The sequence below is a fragment of the Musa acuminata genome, chromosome BXJ1-4 (genome assembly GCF_036884655.1).
Source record: "Musa acuminata AAA Group cultivar baxijiao chromosome BXJ1-4, Cavendish_Baxijiao_AAA, whole genome shotgun sequence".
Lineage (NCBI taxonomy): Eukaryota > Viridiplantae > Streptophyta > Magnoliopsida > Zingiberales > Musaceae > Musa > Musa acuminata.
Window position 1 is genome coordinate 3,458,119 of NC_088330.1, and position 17,864 is coordinate 3,475,982.

The window sequence follows — 17,864 nt, forward strand, 5'->3', positions numbered from 1 at the left end:
CGTGTATGGAAAGCTTGTCAGAGTGCGGCAATGCAAAGCAGACACACTCTCTGTCTCTCTCTCCGTGCAGTGGCCACCTACCACTGGCCACGCCCACAGTGCCATGGCTGCACAATTCCTCATGTTGTGGGCACCAGAATAATGTCGACAAGCGTTACTGTGGAGATCTGTTTACTGAAAGCAACAGTGTACAAGGAGGGCCTGTGCTTCATCTGCCTTCGCAACAACATGCCTTGGTTGTTGGTCTGTGTGAGCAAAGGTCTAACTTAGTCAAAGACGGAAGTGGACAAAGGTCTAACTTAGCTTTAAGTATTAATATGAGCTTAAATGTTTTTGAATGAATGATTCAGACTCATTATCTGGTAGACTCCTCCTCCTCCTCCTCAAGAGAATTTTGAGCTTGATTCGAGATACACAAATGCTAATATCTTCTTTTATTGGATATAAAGGAATATTATTTTCAATTGGTTAGTCCTTTTTGCTCATGCCACCAAAAGAGTTCATATTTCGACAAGAGGTTGACCTTCTAAACTTGATTTTTGGGTGTTCGGTCATGCACGGCCGTGTGTATTTCCGTCAAAATTTAGATTTTTTTATTTAGAGAAAGAAATCTGAAACATGCAGAATGATTCAGTCCAAAAAGCTTTCTGAAATGACTTGCTGGAGAATCCGCTTGAGCTGACACAGTTGGCTCATTCATCGTCAGGTTATAGCACCTCAAAGTTGCTTAGATTGGAACCATTCCTAACGTGCAGAAGCTTGGCAAGCTCATGCAATGGTGGGTGTTCAGAGTAGAAAATGGAAGGATAGCTAGGGTTACTTTGTATACAGGCCAAGGATAAGCCATCCAGCCATTGGGTAACTCAGATATGAAGCAGCAAAACAGCTTATTTTACTCCTCCGCTTCTCCTGCGGATCACATGGAAGTAAGCTCTTACTGCAAGTTAATGGACAGATATCGATGTTGTTGAGCAAATAAATGGAAGACAAAAGAATGGAGAGACAAGGTAACTTCGGGATTGGTGATAATGAACCTGCAGTAAGTGATGGATTCAGCGGGAAGCATCATCCACATGCAATGGGCACACAGAACTGTGGAGAGATTTAGAGAGAGAGAAGGGAAGAGCCCTTGAAGTTAGGGTTGTGAAGAGCTAGTATACATCATGAATGAATAATAATGGCCTGAGTTCATTGGATTGAGTGTTCTGCATGGGATAAAAAGAAGGATAGGTCTCTTCAACCCTAAGCAAAGTTGGCAAAGAAATGGATGTATAACGCATCAGATGGGAACTTCGATGACGGCATGTGGCAAAGAGATTGAATCCAGATGTACTTAATGGTATATCCATAAAAATATAGTGAAGTGTTTATCTTCTTTATTGCATTTGCTTAGGTAAGTGTAGATCAAGTCTGGTCCACAGCATTCAATCGGAAACTTGGAGGGTAGCTAATGCGTTAGCTCCGAGGGATGGATTCCAGTGGTACAAAACACTGAATGAGAGGAACGACAGAATGCCGTGAGACTATGCTCCCATGTCTCCTTTGATGTGCAACAAATTAATCTTGAATTGTTGCCAATGGGAAGTATCACTTTCAGAAAATGAATTGTTTAGTTTCATGCACACCAAAATTTGAATTTAGAAATAAAATTGTATCCAAGGAATTTTTTTTTTACATAGAAATTATTTTAAAAAAAATTAACATCAATGCTACCTTAGCGTAAATTTATTGTCAGAAGAATCTTATTGACGTGTTGGTTAGCTTGATATAATCCAAACATGTGCGTAAGATTATCCAAGATGAAAATATTGCACTTTCGAGGATCTACCTTCATGAAGACCGAGGTTGGGAGAGGTTTCTCGATCCGATCCCTCTGAAGTTCAAGTTAGTAATCCGATGTTTCGAAATGTGAGTTTGAGTAGTTTGAAAAAAGAGAGCCTCCCCTTATTTAAAATATATTTTTATACAAATGAGAAGAAAGCTTGGGATTGTCTTTCTTATTATAAAGAAAAATAAGAAAGTTTTTAATTACCTTCCTTATCATAATGAACGAGAAGGAAGCTTGTGTTTTCTTGTTTTAAATCTTCATCCATGTAGGCACATGGGTGGACAGTGATTTGGATCTCACATGACAACCATATGTTGGCTAACAATAGATTTTCTATCATTTGTCTCCTCCCCAAAGGTATATTGCGGAGCTCTTACGAGATGGGTTCGAAGCATGCCATTTAGTTCATATGATTAGGGATCTCATCTTATAGGTCGGATTTTCTTGATTCAAGTGTCTTGGGTATGTTGGCCCTATGTTTTTGCGATAACGAATTTCACTTGGTGTAGGTCAGATTTCTTTGACTTGTACACCTTAAACATATTTTGTCCTGCGTCTTTGTCATGATGAATTTTTCTTGATGTGGGTCGGGTTTTCCCAATATATACGTCTCGGGCGCATTTGGTCTTGCGTCTCCACTATAGCAGATTTCTTTTTACACGGGTCGAGTTTTCGGCTTATGTGTCTCGAGTGTATTTGGTTTTGTGCCTTGTTATAGTGGATTTTGGGTTGAGTTTTCTCGACTCACGTATCTCGAACGCATTTGTGCCTATGTTGCCATGACGGATTTACCAAAACCCAACTCATGCATCTTTGGCCTATTTATGTCTGTGCCTTTGCCATAGTAGATTTTTCTTGGTACGGATCAAGTTTTCCTAATTCACAAGTCTCAAGCCTATTTGGGCCTATGCTATCGTCATAGTGGATTTTTCTTCACGGGTTTTCTTGAGGCATCATCATAGAAACAATCACTAGTAGCAACATCAACCCGCTACTACCTAGTAGAGCATCGCATGTAGTAGCCTCTCCCATGCTGATGACAAGCTCAGGAGCTTCTGACGCCTTGTGAGCCATTGTTGCTTCCACGATGGTGTTTCTTCTCGCTATTGATAGATATCTTAGTATTTTTAAACTTAACGTCGGTTAACTATAGGGGCTAAAATGAACTTTAATTATAAATTATACATGTCATTATATTAATAATTTATTATGAGTAAGCATACAATGTAAATAGAGTCTAACGTCTATTAACTCAGATTTAATAAAAAATATTTATATGTTATATTTTTAAAAATATATGAGTTATTTTATACATGAGTAAACTATAAGAGCTTAAGAGATCTATAACCAAAATCAAAGGAGTTTAATTGGATCTTAACTTAAATATCTAACTTATCAACTCAGTACAAATCACGGTCGAGAATTAGTGCAGGAGTATTACACATCCCCTCACCCTTCATCCACATTTTTCTCATTATTCCTGCTAGAGATATTACACATCAACTCAGTACAAAAACTTGTCTGTCCTTAACTGAGTGATATCAGACTACAACTACAACAGGACAAATATAATCTGTTCTGGAACAATGTTGGCTGTTATTCTCTATCCACACATCCAACCTAAGCTCCAAGATGTCTGAGAACAATCATCAATCTAGGAGTGACACTACAGAAGAAATCACTATAGAGAGCTTGCAGGGCCTAATCAGGTGGGGAAATCTCCCGCAGAAGTACAGTGAAGGATGAATGTGTCATTAAATGCTACCACAGACTGCCCAAGGAAGCCAAAAACATTCATCACTGTCATCCCTGTGCACATTATTTTCTTCTATAAGAATAGGATGACATTTATGTGCATCACCAGATATCTGATTAAAAATTGATATAATTTTCTGCAAGGAAGGACCTTTTATTAGATGATGATATGAAGACCAGAAGCCTGTTTCTTTCTGCTCATCAACAGCTGAAACTTATACACTGAAAGACAAATTATCAAGGGAATATAGACACCACTTTCATAGAACAACAGATCATTTTTAAAAAGTCTGATCTAAGATGTAACTCAAACATTTTGAATGACAAAATTATCGTTAGGACAACAAACTTATTAACTCGATGAGATTAATTTAGTGAGTCTAAACAAATAACTCGAGATTAATATAACTTGGAATCAAACCGTTGTATGATGCATGTAAGGTTCCTATTTCTTGTAACAATATAGTCCGATGAGCATTAACTTGACAAATCTAAACACATTGATCTAAAATGCTTAAACTTAAATTGATGATAGTAGATCCATTTAATCCTATAACATTCAACTCAAATCTTCTTCTGCCTCCAATTCGGGATTAATTTTGGGTGTTACAAAAAATAAAGTAAAGAAGGAAGAAATATCACTCTGGAAGGTAGTAATTAACATGCATGTAAGAGAAAAATGCAAGGTAAATCTTAACTCTAAACGGCATCTTAATTGTTCCTTTTCAAGAGACTTCTTTTAGAAAAATAGACACAATTGTAGAAAAGCAATTAACTGTAGTAGCAGAAGAAGTAAAAGACTTTCAGATGCCACAACAAGCCAGTAGCTTTCTCCAAACAGAAAAGCATATCTTACAGTAGTAATAATTTGTGTCCATATTTTACTTGGCTCAATAACACAAGATAAACACACACTATAAGGATAAAAAAATTACATTTTTTATTGTGTGCCAAATCTAGAAACTGCTAAGTGCAAAATGCAAAGTGCAATCTATAAAAACCCCAAGAGAGAATGTATTATGCACACACATCCAAAGACCACAATCAAGTTCATTGAAATAGGATTTAGCATCTGTAACATTTCAAAAATTGCTCAAAGTTTATCAACCAGTCAGACCCATGCCCTGGTGTGTAAACAAAACTAAGCATGCCAAGTACAGTGTACATTAGAAGCAAACTAAGTTGTCACTATCCACTGAAAAAACTAAGATAGGCAAAGAAGAAAAAAGATTTGTCTATTTTCACAGGCTCCTCAGTTGAACATGGACTTACTATACGTTTTCCATGAGTAGATTTTCTAGAAGAGTTCCATCAAACAATTTTATCACCATGAATTGCAAAGTCTTTATCTTTTCGACATACACACATTCGTCCTACATTGCCATCTCAGCTTGTAATGTTGCAAGTTCATCTTCTTCAGTAGTATTTTTCTGGTCAGCAGGCCGAGTTGGAGATGGAGAGGCAGGAACATGCACTGGAGGAAGAGGAGCAGTTGTAGCTGGCTGAAGCAGCTGCTCTTCCAACTCAGCACCCTCCAATTCTTCAAGTTCTGCTTCCAGTTCATCCTGAATCCCAATATGATTTATAAATCATCATGCAGGACATCAAAAAAAAGTTGTAAAATGGACATAGTTTGAAGGATGAATACTTCATCAAAGTCAGTCGCAGGTCCAACTGGAGCAGATAATGCTTCCTGAATCTGTTTCATGTTTTCAGTCTGCTCATTAATTTCACTCAGTGTCTTGTCAACATCGTCAATATTACTGTAACAGAAAGCAATATCAATTAGCTACACATTTCTTCTCAGAATTAACATGTCAGAATCACAGAGCTACAGTTCGGAGCAGAACAAATAGTGATCAAATTTAACACAGGAAAGGAGTGACATAAAAACATATGCAACAGATAAGACATGCTCCAATCTACCAAAGCAGTAATGATAGGAATCTATGCAGGAAAACATAATATGACATGTCCAGTCAACATATATTCCAGGTAAACATCATATGCACTCACGTTGCCTTCTGCAGAGCCTTCAGAGCTGCAGTTCCAACTCTCATCGCATCAACAGTCGCTGTTGTAGCTTTTGCACCTTCCAACATTATCATCTGACAAAAATCAAACCCACAAAAACAAACTATCATAAACTTTGCTTGTGAGACACTCAGGAAATGCCATCTTTAATTGGAAAAAAGAAGAACCTGATCATGAATCCGCAACTGGAAGTTCCCAAGCTGCTCAACTTCTTGTTCATATAGCCTTTTCCTTTTCAAGCATTGTATAGCAGCTACGATGTACAAAATAAAGATTTTCAACAATTATGTTTACAAACATATGATTGTTTATACAAGTTATTCTCTAAATATATTACAAAAATGTATTATGAAATACATCAACACTGCTAAAAATTGATGAGAAGATGCATGTGCGGTAGCTAAATAACATATAAAAAAAATCTTTCATAGGAAACTTCTGGAAGACACACGAGCTCATTTACATCAACTTTCCATTGATAAATTCAGAATATAATAAATAGCAATTGGGTTACAGTACAAATGAAAATATCAAAACTGAATCAAGTCTAAATCATCAAGATGATATAGAACCACACCTCTAGAAGTTCAAAGCATGCGCTGCATGTATTGATCAATATAATACTTTTTCAACTCATACAAAAAAGATACCTATCAGACCTTGACGAATGGAAGCAACATAAAAATGGTCAGATAGTAACACACCCAGTTTCACAAAACAATGTCTATAACATCAGTTATGTAACAAACATTAACTTTAAGACTAGTAGCAGAGCAGCAGTAATATGCATGAAGATGTACACATAATATCCTGGAAATAACTTAAGAGACAACTTTTGATCTCTAAGCAACATTTCCATAATGGTTCTGGTTTCAAGGAAAGCCATAACTAGATAGATCATTCTTCCAATTTAGCACCATTAGAATCATGGACAACTAACATAAGTAAGTAACCCACATGTGAAATCCAATAGCAAGTTGTAATAGCTACCTCTCTTGTTCTTTACTTTGGTAAATTCCTTGGCCTTCTCAACCTCAGTGGCCATCTTCTTCAGAAGAACTTTCTCTTTTTTCTCTAGCATCTCAAGTGTCTGAATTATGTATAACACCAGGAAGGAAGAGGTCATGTATTGGAGCAACTAAAATAATTTATATTTTACAAGTCACAATAAATAACCAAATCTGGAAGGGAAAATGCATAAACTCATGCAAATTGATGTGACAAACTATCTCTTCTTGTTTTATGCATCTAACATACAAATCTGTGAATATAACAAAGTTGAAAACACAAAATGATGGAACTTTTACATTGGATTGCTCAAACTAGTGTTATTGGCAAAACGTACCCCTAACTCCTTTTCATCCTACAGTCATGCTTCATGCACTATAATGCTACTGCATTTGTAGATGTTATGTTCAATAAATAGCATAGTTCGCTGATTAAATTTGTATTGCTATCTTGTAGCACAAGATTAAAATAAAATAATATTCTGAAGAACTGCTCTCTTGTCACACACGCTTAAAATAAAACACAAATAACGAAGATATTCAAAGCCAACAACAAAAGTTCAAACTTTTCCAGCAAGCCTTCTCTTGCAAGTTCATACTAAGAAATTATAACAGGATGATTAAAGGATTAATAGAGCATCCCAAGCGCTGATGAATCAGCCACAAACACAGGTTTGGCCAGTGTAGCCCTCATGAGCAGGAAAGTGGGACATCGACCATCTCCTTTTGCCTCCTAGTTTATGTAATAACAAGCCTCCCTTCTCCTTTCAGTAGCTAATAGAAAATCTTTCTTCTTTCTAATTCATCACAGCTTCAGTTGTTTCTTCTTCTTGGAAGGATCCTTGACTTGCCAGTGAATACATCTTTCTAATTTATAGGATATGATTAGGGTTGCTTCTAATTCTTTTTCATTTATCTGCATCAATCCTTACTCCCATTCAACATGTCACAGTTTATTATCTACTACGAAAAATCTACCCACGGATGAAATCCAACAAAATAACATACTACATGAAGTTAAATCCACCATCTAGCGAGCATCACTCTTCAAACAAATAATCATCGATGACCAGCCATGAAGGGCAAATTAAAAGTACCTCATTCAGTTTATCCAGCGTAGCCAACGCATTCGGCTGCTCCTTGGGCTTTCCAAATAGCCTACCAAGCATCGTCTACTTCCTCCAGAAAACCTACAATCTGTGGAAAAGACGAAAAATTTGCAGCTTCAGCCCTCAATTTCCCTCCCCAAAGATCTCACTTTGAGCGATTCGAGAGACAGTACCGCGATAAATCTTCTGCCGATCGACACGAATCGCATAAAAACGCTGTGTCGGAGCTGCTTCGTCTCCGATCATGGTTGGTTGATGGTATGACCATTAGGGAAGACCGGCCAACTACTTATCAACTCGCGTGAAGACCACCAAATATTAACTTTTCCTTTACCTTCCATTATATATTACCACTGCAATGTATTTTATTTGGGAGGGTAAAAAAAAATAGAAGTGATTTATTTAGGACAAATAATACCTTCTTTGGTTTATTATTTGGCTTGGTGATTTATCTAGAAAAAAAATGTATATTTTCAGCTTTTAAACACTTAAAATATCCTTAAAAATATAAAATTAATATTTTTATTTATTTATTTTTTAGTAAATGATAAGCGATAAATGTGAATCTTATGATGATTTGATAAAGTAGCTAAGTTAGTCAACATCTTATTATCTTCCTTCTAAATATGTTGACTAGCTTTAACTGATAAATTTTTTGACAATTATTATAAGATATCGTGTTTGAATCCTATTTTTATCACTTATCCTTGTAATAAAAAAAATTAACATCTTCGAAATAAATTTTTGAACCATAACTCTCATTTTTGAACCTTAATAACTATCACACCGATATTTAAGATTATTTATTTGATCTTTATCCACTTTAGCTTCTAGATTGATTCAAGAAAAGGGTGAATTTTAGTTTTTTGGAGATGTAATTAAAATTCTAAAATAAAAATAACTTGGTGTAGATATAAGCTATGTACGTTGCTTACAAGTTTATTACTAGATTTGATTATTTTTATTGCTTTAGATATAAATGATGTAATTATTATTATTATTTTTAATCTATTATAATATGTTATTTATAATTTTATCATTTTCTTTATAACTTTATTTATAATTTATCTAAGAACCCTCCATCTTAATCCTTTGAATTTGTGGTAATTGAGAAAATTATCAAAAATAACTTTAAGGTGATCATTAAGATTAAACCCATTAAAAGGTGATCATTAAGATTAAACATTTTTTTATTTATTTCATTCCCACACAACCCAATTCATTGTGGATACAAGGGAAAATGGAACATATGATCAAGATAGATTTCTTATCCCTATGCCATACTGATCACACACCTCTCATTTGATTCTTGATACATCAGTCCATCTCTGCTGAATTACCAATTAGGACTAGTCATGATGAAGCAGGTGCATCAGTGATCTAAAGCAGAGTGCAATTAGGACTAGCCATTCTCTTTCTATGTATTCTTCTGGGAAACCTTTAGGTCCTTGCAATTAGAATGGGTATTTGCATTACCTTGCATGCTTTCCTTCCTGTGATTTGTTTCTTCGTATATAACTGCAAAAAAGTATGAACAAACAGCTGATCTGATCAGAGCAAGCAAACTTTTGAATAGTATGGTGGTATATTTTTGTGATAGTTCATTGTTGAGAAATGCAACCAGTTGAAGACTGTGTGATACAATCTTAACAATTTTCTTGGAGAATACGAGAGAGGATCCCCTCACAACACCTATAATTACTCCAACTTCTTCAGCAAAAGGATCAGAAAGAACAAGTAGGCCTCGGCAATGTTGATCGTGCAGCTTAGGAGTTGTTAGAAGTTTCTGGAACAGTCATCGAATGCTAGGGAATCAGAGCACCTTCAATAGCTGAACCTCAAAAACCAGTGGCTCATTCGCATGAGAAAGCAGACTCCTCCGCGGACCAAACTGCAACATGAAATATGTATGATTATTAAAGAATAATGATTGGCATCTGAGAAAAAGTGTTTTCTGTGATTCAGTTGGTTACAGATTAATGACTTAATCCTTAAATCTTATATAGTCCATGCCTACATAGATGTGAAGCTACTTTAACTAGTCAAGAGAAGACGAAGGAGAAAACATACCTCATCTGGGATCGGTTTCAGGTTCTCATTGACATATCCCACATCAGGAGGGATTAGAGCTCTCCGCTTTCCTGAAAAAAAAAGAACTCCACATAAATTTCAACATAGCAAAAAGACAGACCAGATGATTTAGAGAAAAGGTCTAGAAAATTCCACAAGCACAGTTGTATGTTTACTATACTATTGATCAAGGACAGACAACATTTTGTATTGTGCAATTGAGCCATAATCTTTGTCAACGTCACCCAAAGTTTAAAAATCCATTCCTATATATCCTAAGAGCAAGTTTCAGTAGATGAATACTGCAATCTGCAAGCCATGTTTGTTTGCACGTCACAACAGTTGTCTTTGTGTCCCTGTAGGCCTTGCCCAAGGCCACTCATGTTATGACGGTAGGGATAAGGTTTGCACTTTCACTTCAAGGATCATGAGACCATTCAATTGGGATATACAACATAATCAAGTAAATATCTTTAACATAATTCAAAATATGAATTGCTCACCTCCAGCCTTCATGCCAACTATAACATCTTTGAGGCCTTGTATAATCTGTAGAGATGGTGAGAGATATCATTCTTTCACAGGATCAAATAACTAAGCTTCATCAACATACATAAAGTAAATATCATAATAGATTTACACATGTAAATATTAATGAAAACGATTGAAAAGTAAGGGTAAATCATACCTATAGTAATCTCATTTCAAGAAAAACAATTGGTATGACACTCAAGGAAATTAACCTGTTTTTCATCGAGAGGAAGCACCACAGGTCTGCTCTCACCACTAAATTGGTCCACCGTGCTACAGATTGGTTTTAGACAGAGTATAAGATTGAATGTACACATAGATATGCAAACTGATATATTAATATTCCATTGCAAAAGCATTACAAATTCAATAGGCACTTTGATTTAAATTAGTTAAGACAGATGAAAAAATTAAGGTTAAATAATGAGGCATGGAGGAACAGTGACAGAACCCCCATTTCTAGATTCTTGGGATACTGGAAAGTGTAAACCATGGTTCTCTAGACTGGCATGTACTAGACGATACATATTGGTCTGATAGCTTGTCAGGTTGGTGACGCAGACAGACAAATGCCTCCCAAACACCGTGTATACTTAAATTTAAAAAAAAAAAATGCATGGCACGTTCTGGGTATAGAGACACTGGACTTGTACTGGACCGGCCGGGGGCCAGAATGGATCCAATCTCCAAATTGTCAAACCATACTGTAAAAATGATTTTTCAACTTGAAAGAAATGTCTTCAAGAAGAAGGGATAATGACCTAAAAAAGCCTCCCACTTCTCCTCTCTCCTGTCTTTTACAAACTGCATATGAGGATATCTTAAAGACCGCCTATGAGAACAACAAAAGATCCAACACTATCAAGTTCTACAAAATTTCATGTCTGCTAACTGAGATAGGATAGCAAGGTTGGTTTAACCTTGTGCTAAAATGTATATGTTCATGATCCTACAAGTAGATTAAAAAACAAACAGCTAATTCAAATATATGGTTTCAATACCATTGTAAACCGAGCACACAGCACTGATTCATTCTGATACTATTATCCGTATACCAGTATCAATTTGTTGATCGACATTAACACAACAGTCAATTATTCGTATATCTCGTATTGGTGCACTGAGGCATACAATACACACTAGTAAATGTTTACCAGTCAGATAACTATTCTGTTTATTGTTCCAATTACTATCTAATATTACCGGATAACTTTCAGAGAATGATCAATATTTAAGACCTTATAAAAAACCCATTGGACCTGGAAAATGTGCCATAGTAAGTAGAATAATCAATCCAATATTTACCTATGGACGAAATATCCGTTGGAACGTCGGCAAACATAGTTGAATTCAACCAGATCTCCTTCATGCGCTTCTGGTCCTTCCCCTTCAATGATATCTATAAATGGAGAAAAAAACATTAGTAGGCACAAACTACAAAAAGAGATGATCCAAGCATCCTGATGCTGATAACAATCCAGAAGCTACACACACACAATTATGTGGAAATACTACCTTGAATTTTCACACCACCATCTAGCTTCCGATACCTGGATACTTCAGAATAAGATATATATAATCAGTTTAAAGAAGTCAGAAATCACAATTAATAAACAAATAGTTTACTGTTTTACCTGAGTATTAAAGTATAAAAATGAAGAATCATATGATCCTTGACATATGAATTCACTGGAATAATATTCCGAATGCTACCTAATATTACCTGATTGTCTCAGAATCCTCTGCGTCTTTTGGTGGTAAAGAAAAAGCAGGATTAGCATAAACCAGAACACCAATTCCAACAAATGTCCTCCTTGATATTCTATATGATGTCTGAGGGATGAGACCTCCATATGAGTTTTTCACCCAAATTGCTCTTGCATCACATCTGTCCATATATCATTTTAACACATGATTGAATGAAGAGTACATACATTTTATGCAATTGACAGTTAAGATTGCACAAACCATTTCCAAAGCAGCCCTAATTTCATAAGTTTTAAAGACATATAGTAAGTTGAATCGCTTGATCAAATTGCAGTCATGACCAGTGAATCAGCCTTTTTTATATTAGTATCTGTGAACCACCCAGCAATCCTGCCAGATTTCTGAGAAGCAATAATGACCAGAAACAAAAGGAAGTTGCAAATAAATTAACTTCAGTTAATATATGCCTTGTAATCAGAATGACGATTGTATAAATTATTGAGTTCGAGATTACTCACTATCACAAGTGGAAGTTACAGTGAATGTAGAAGCATACGTAATCAGAAAGGCTAGGAAATGCCAAAAAGCGACAGAAAAACACGTAGCAATGAGTAAACGATACTACTACCTGAATATCTGAAACTTTCACCAGAGTAAACTTCCTCCTGCTACTCCTAAGAGAAATTGGCCATGGTCCTAGAGCTCCAACTTCTTCTATGGTTTGATCCAACATCTCACACTTACGAGTGCCATTGTTGAGTATGTACTAGCAAGTGGATAGTCCATATGAGAAATGGAATGACCATGAGACACATGACTTATTGCGTTAATCTTTTGGGTCAATGGTGTTCCTTAGATGTGTAGAAGCCCTTTTCTATTAGGTGGTTTATGCTCGGATATTCCCCAACAAGTGGTATCAGAAACCATGATTTGAGTTGGGCTAACAAGAGGAGCTAGCTAGATATGCCGGCTTAAGATGATTTAAGTCAAATGATGTGGCTGTTACTGTCAAGTAGGAAGACGAAGATGGCCAGTCTCAAGAGACCTAAGGCGTGATGCTAGTGTAAAAGACAAAGTGTGATGTATATGTAGCAAGGTGATAATTTGGCTACTTTAACAGCAATGATGGTATATGTGTGAGGTTTGGTGCATGGATGAATCAAGGTTGCATTACCAAGTTGTTGGCAATGTGATTGAATTGATAGCATGTGATGTATAAGAAGCTTTGATCAAGGACTCACAAGTGAACGGGAAGATGGTTGGATATTCAATTGTTGATGGATAGAGCCACATATGGAGAAGAGTTCACCAGGGGAGAGGGGTGAATCTGGTTATTCATTGATGAGTGGATTGTCGAGTGGGTTATTCCCATATGGCATAGTTAAGTTGCAAAAGATGGTAAAAGGGCATATGACATATGAAGGTACTGTGCTTGGATTGGGTAGTGTTTCTCATGTTTATCCCATTCATCCCAAACCTATTCAACTAAAAGATACCCCTAAACCATTCCAAATAACTAACAGAACCAATTACCAGGAAGCAAAAAAAGGCAATCCATCTGAAATGACCTCTAAATCTTCAAACCAAAACTTGTTGGGCTCGCTAGCCATATTGGAATGGGCATCCACGACTCAAACACATCAGAGAATTCCCAAAGTTCACTGTATTTGGATGAACCTTTTCCAGCATAAACATGATGAATTACTTGATGTGTTTGTGTAACACCAGTGTATAGCAAAGCGAAAAGAAGAGAGAGACCCAAAGAAAGATCCCCAATTTCAAGCCCAGCTCTCGGCATCGTACCCAAAGGTCGACAGCACAAAGACTTAAAGAAAGGGAACGAGCAACAGCTGAGCAAGAAAAGGGAGACATTCCGGACGAGAAGGAAGAATCGAGAGACAGGAAATCCTACCTTGGAGTAAGAGAGGTGAAGCTCATCATCATGGAGGCCGGCATCCAAAGCGGGCAAGCTTTCATTTTTTTCCTCGGGTTTCTCCTAATTTTTCTGCTCCCTGCAACCAAGTGGCAGAAGAAGAACACGGGACTCGTCCCAAAAGATAGTATTGCATAGGACACCCTATTTTTCTCTTTTGTCTTTTTTTTTTATTTCTCTGGATTTTTCGTTAAGCTTCCTATACCGTAAATATAAATTAATGGGTGAATTTTTTTAAAAAAATATTTACATTTGTAAATTTTGTTCAGAGTACCCAACTTAAAAAAAAATTCTTATAAATTAATTTTTATAAATAATTATTTTTATCATCGACCTTGTTGGAGCCGTCCTCGTCTCTATCTTGTATTACATTTGCCTTATTTGCTCATGACGTGTAACCCTCACTTGAGGAATGAGGAGCACGAGACCTTATCTTTATAGACCCGTCAATTCCATCATACATATCTCGTTCATAACTCTTATACAAGAAAAGAAAAGACACACGGGTTATTATTTTCTTTGCAGATTTTATTGATCCTCGTTGGTTTTATCGTTTATAGCCCTTATATAAGGAAAGAAGGGTTACAAGAGTCGAACACCTTTTTTTTTTATCTTATATTTTTTTATTTTTTATTTATCTTGATATACTTAGTCAAGCTTCGTATATCATAAATTATTATACAAATATAATCAGTTTCGATCCTATTGGGTCGGATCCGACCGACTTCAAATTAGAATTCCGGTCAGCTTCATAAGACACCGCTGCACTTTATAACCACCGGTTCGCCATCTTATGTCCCAAACCTTCGCCATGGTCTAAAGCGCAGCAAGTCTTTACATGCCGCCGTCTTCGGTGTTTCGTTTCCCATGCCATGGATTTCCGTTTCCCCTTCCGCAGCATCCCGTGCCTCCCGTGCCCGCCGTCGCACCTTCGCTCGCCCACCTGCCCTCCGCGGCCACCGCCGGTCCAATACGTCCCCCTCTGCCCAGAATACCCTTTCTTCCTCCTACGGTAAGCTCTCCGCCTTCTGCGCCGCCGTCGCCGAGTCCGCCCGGCGCCGCATCGCCGCGCCTCTGCTCTCACCCGGCTCCATCCCCTCCTGTCCCAGCCCATCCGCCTACAACGCTCTCATGAAATCCTTCTCCCGCTGCGGCGACGTCGACGAGGTCATCCGCCTCTTCCACGAGCTCAGGCGCTCGCACCGCACGCCGAACGCCCTCTGCTACAATACCCTACTCAACTCCCTCGTTGTCGCCAACCGCCACGGCCATGCCGAAGCCTTGTTCGACGAAATGATAGCATCAGGTGTCGCCCCTACCACTTCCTCCTACACCATTCTTATAAAGTTGTTGTCTTTCTACCCGAACCTCATCGATTCGGCATACGAGGTCATCCGCTTCATGGTCCAGTCCGGCTGCCAACCGGATGCAATCACCTACTCGACCCTCGTAGCAGGGCTCTGCCGAGCAGGGAGAATAGAGGAGGCTTGGGGTGTTTTGGATCAAATGATGGAGGACAAGTTGCTGCCGACCGTCCAATCTTACACTTGTATCGTTCAGTGTTATTGCTCGGAAGGTAGGATCGAGGAGGCCAAGAGACTAGTTGGTGTGATGGAGAGTGTTGGATGTCAGCCAGACGTTGTAACTTATAGTGTCTTAATTGGGGCATTTTGCCAGGCTGGGGAATTTGGCGAGGTTGAGAAGGTTTTGAAGGAGAGCGAGGAGAAAGGATGGAAGCCAAATGAGTTTACCTATAATATCTATATGAATGGTCTTTGTAAGGCAGGTAAATTTGACGAAGCATTTCAGCTGTTAGAAGTCATGCGGGCGAGTGGATTGCATCCTACAATAGATACTCTCAACATACTTTTTGATTGTCTCTGCCAAGATTCTAAGGTTTGGGAGGCGAAATGTTTGTTGGAGAGGAGCTCTGAATTAGAATGGGATGTAGATGTCTTCTTCTATAACACCTTGATGAGTAGGTTTTTCGAGATAGGTGAGTTGGGTACTGTTCTGAAGCTGTTGAGCGAGATGTTAAAGAAGGGGATTGATCCTGACACTTGTACATTTACCATTGTGATCCGAAGCCTTTGCAAAGCTGGGATGCTTCAGCAAGTTAAATGCATTATCAACAATAAGGGTTTTGTTGCTGATGTTGTCACCTTTAACACTGTGCTACATGAGTTTTACATGGTGGACGAGTTAAATGATGTGCGGAAAGTTTATTCATATATGATAGCTGAAAATGTTACTCCAAATAAGTTCACATACTGCATCATGATTGATACTCTCTGCAGTGAGGGGAACCATTTGGATGCTATTGATCTCCTTCTTGGATCTTTGAGATTTGGGTTCTTTCCTGACCTGGTTATTCGTCTAAATAACTGGCTGGTGAAGTCTGGAAAGCTGAGAGAAATTTTAAACCTCGCTGAAGAAATATTGAGCAGAGGTCTAGTTATAAATGTTTCTATAATCACTTCGCTGGTCAGGGTATTTTGCAGGGAGGGTTATTGCAAAAGCAACAATGTTTACAGAGTTTGTCTAGTACTTGACAAAGTGCTGGGGATGAGATAGTTCATCTCAGGACTATATCACACATTTTTTATGAGTTTGCCTCATTGGACATCATTAGCTTACTGAAGGTACTGCCTCTCTGAATTGCAGAGCTCATGATATTGGACTTTGCTGTCTCTTTTATAACTTCAATTGATTTTAGCACCTTTCTTCATTCAATATTTTGTTTTATCTTGTAAATGATTACACCCTAATATGATGGATTGATCTATTTTTTCAGGAGCATACACTTTGCCTCAGTTTCTGTGTATTAGGTCGAGTATATAGAAAAATATAATGTCTCATGGGAAATTAAGATACAGAATTAAAAACATAATTTAATCGTTTGTTTAGTCAAATAACCCATTCACCCTAGATGATTTTATATTATTAGCTACTCTTTAGTTACAGCATCGCCCTGCCTCATTCAAGTTTTTGGTTTTTCTCTTTTATCAGAAATAGAAACCTACAGTGAGAATACTTTTACAAGAGAATATCGTAGACAAAGTATTTGATGATGTTGTATATGCCTTAGAGGCCATAATTTAAAGCCTTAAAAATAGAGCATAAGCTCCATTGTTTTGATTAATAAAAGTCATATGTGCATAAGAAAAGATATAGATGATATGGAAATCCCAGTGAGATCTAGTACTTGGTTGGTAGTGCCTTATCAGTTGGCACAAGTGCGCAAATCTTATGTTAGAGAGGTACAAGCACTTAACATTATTGTCTTGGTGGACAAATGCCAAGGCCAATTTTTGACCTAACTAGGTTGGCACAGTATCAAGCCATGCATGAAAAGTATTGGTAAGCCCCTGGGTCAGAAAAACAACATACATTAGGTATTCAGATGTATTATCATATTCTTTAGACACTTATTGCTTAGCCTTAGATCAAGATGAGAATCATTATGAGTAATTCATAAACAAGGTAGGAATTTGGTATATTTTCTCAATTATGATCTTAGCTCTCGATGTACATCATCCTGTTTTGTTTTGTTCTATCATTGTCATATATCACTCTTTCTTATACCTTTAATAACACATGATCTTCTTGTATTTTTTAAATAAAAAATGCAGGTACAAGCTTGACTTGGACTTCATACTAATTACTGAAATGTTTGTTACAAGAGAGAATTTTCAGGATTCTCAGCTTCAGGGGGTTTCTGAGATACATATTTCTTCTAGAAATAAAGGCTAGTTCTCAATTATTTGAGAAATCTTTTTTTTTTTTGTATCTATCCTTATTTTGAAACAAAATTTCTCATTTTATCATCTTTCTTGTTTGTTAGAGTATTAATCCTGTTTAGTGTTTGCAGGGTATATATGATGACATTG

The 17,864-nt window shown here is 37.2% G+C and overlaps 3 protein-coding genes across 5 annotated transcripts; 1 reads left to right on the forward strand and 2 right to left on the reverse strand.

The window, feature by feature from the left end:
- Nucleotides 1-4,632: 4,632 nt before the first annotated feature.
- On the reverse strand, nt 4,633-8,035 carry LOC103980133 (vacuolar protein sorting-associated protein 32 homolog 2). The gene is made up of 7 exons (XM_009396415.3): nt 7,907-8,035; nt 7,722-7,821; nt 6,608-6,707; nt 5,785-5,870; nt 5,600-5,691; nt 5,232-5,346; nt 4,633-5,148 (listed from the first exon to the last, which is right to left on the reverse strand). Exons 2-7 carry the CDS (start codon nt 7,791-7,793, stop codon nt 4,957-4,959), a joined length of 657 nt encoding a protein of 218 aa, XP_009394690.2. The 5' UTR covers nt 7,794-7,821; nt 7,907-8,035; the 3' UTR covers nt 4,633-4,956.
- A 1,264-nt stretch (nt 8,036-9,299) lies between these two features.
- Nucleotides 9,300-14,110, reverse strand: LOC103980132 (peptidyl-prolyl cis-trans isomerase FKBP16-1, chloroplastic). 3 transcript variants are annotated; one of them, XM_009396414.3, is made up of 8 exons: nt 13,954-14,091; nt 12,058-12,222; nt 11,850-11,891; nt 11,640-11,733; nt 10,547-10,607; nt 10,307-10,352; nt 9,804-9,874; nt 9,300-9,624 (listed from the first exon to the last, which is right to left on the reverse strand). In XM_009396414.3, exons 2-8 carry the CDS (start codon nt 12,185-12,187, stop codon nt 9,547-9,549), a joined length of 522 nt encoding a protein of 173 aa, XP_009394689.1. In that variant the 5' UTR covers nt 12,188-12,222; nt 13,954-14,091; the 3' UTR covers nt 9,300-9,546. The 3 variants fall into 3 exon arrangements, with proteins under 3 accessions (XP_009394689.1, XP_009394688.1, XP_065013741.1); XM_009396413.2 differs by having other exon boundaries at nt 9,414-9,624; nt 11,850-11,884; nt 13,954-14,110; XM_065157669.1 differs by lacking the exon at nt 13,954-14,091 and adding an exon at nt 12,303-12,438 and having other exon boundaries at nt 9,414-9,624.
- Nucleotides 14,111-14,770: 660 nt separating this feature from the next.
- Nucleotides 14,771-17,651, forward strand: LOC135641974 (pentatricopeptide repeat-containing protein At5g65560-like). The gene is made up of 2 exons (XM_065157676.1): nt 14,771-16,616; nt 17,607-17,651. Exon 1 carries the CDS (start codon nt 14,842-14,844, stop codon nt 16,546-16,548), a length of 1,707 nt encoding a protein of 568 aa, XP_065013748.1. The 5' UTR covers nt 14,771-14,841; the 3' UTR covers nt 16,549-16,616; nt 17,607-17,651.
- The last annotated feature ends 213 nt before the right edge of the window (nt 17,652-17,864 follow it).

What these genes read in the sequence shown, in the direction of transcription:
- LOC135641974 (XM_065157676.1), top strand. Translation starts at nt 14,842, where the DNA reads ATGCCATGGATTTCCGTTTCCCCTTCCGCAGCATCCCGTGCCTCCCGT.
- LOC103980132 (XM_009396413.2), bottom strand. Translation starts at nt 14,018, where the DNA reads ATGAAAGCTTGCCCGCTTTGGATGCCGGCCTCCATGATGATGAGCTTC. An exon ending in GAGGATTCTGAGACAATCAG is followed by an intron (nt 11,885 to 12,057) that starts GTAATATTAGGT and finishes TGAAGTATCCAG; the next exon opens with GTATCGGAAGCTAGATGGTG. An exon ending in AACGGATATTTCGTCCATAG is followed by an intron (nt 10,608 to 11,639) that starts GTAAATATTGGA and finishes ACCAATCTGTAG; the next exon opens with CACGGTGGACCAATTTAGTG.
- LOC103980133 (XM_009396415.3), bottom strand. Translation starts at nt 7,793, where the DNA reads ATGCTTGGTAGGCTATTTGGAAAGCCCAAGGAGCAGCCGAATGCGTTG. An exon ending in AGTTGCGGATTCATGATCAG is followed by an intron (nt 5,692 to 5,784) that starts GTTCTTCTTTTT and finishes GATTTTTGTCAG; the next exon opens with ATGATAATGTTGGAAGGTGC. An exon ending in AAGGCTCTGCAGAAGGCAAC is followed by an intron (nt 5,347 to 5,599) that starts GTGAGTGCATAT and finishes TTTCTGTTACAG; the next exon opens with TAATATTGACGATGTTGACA.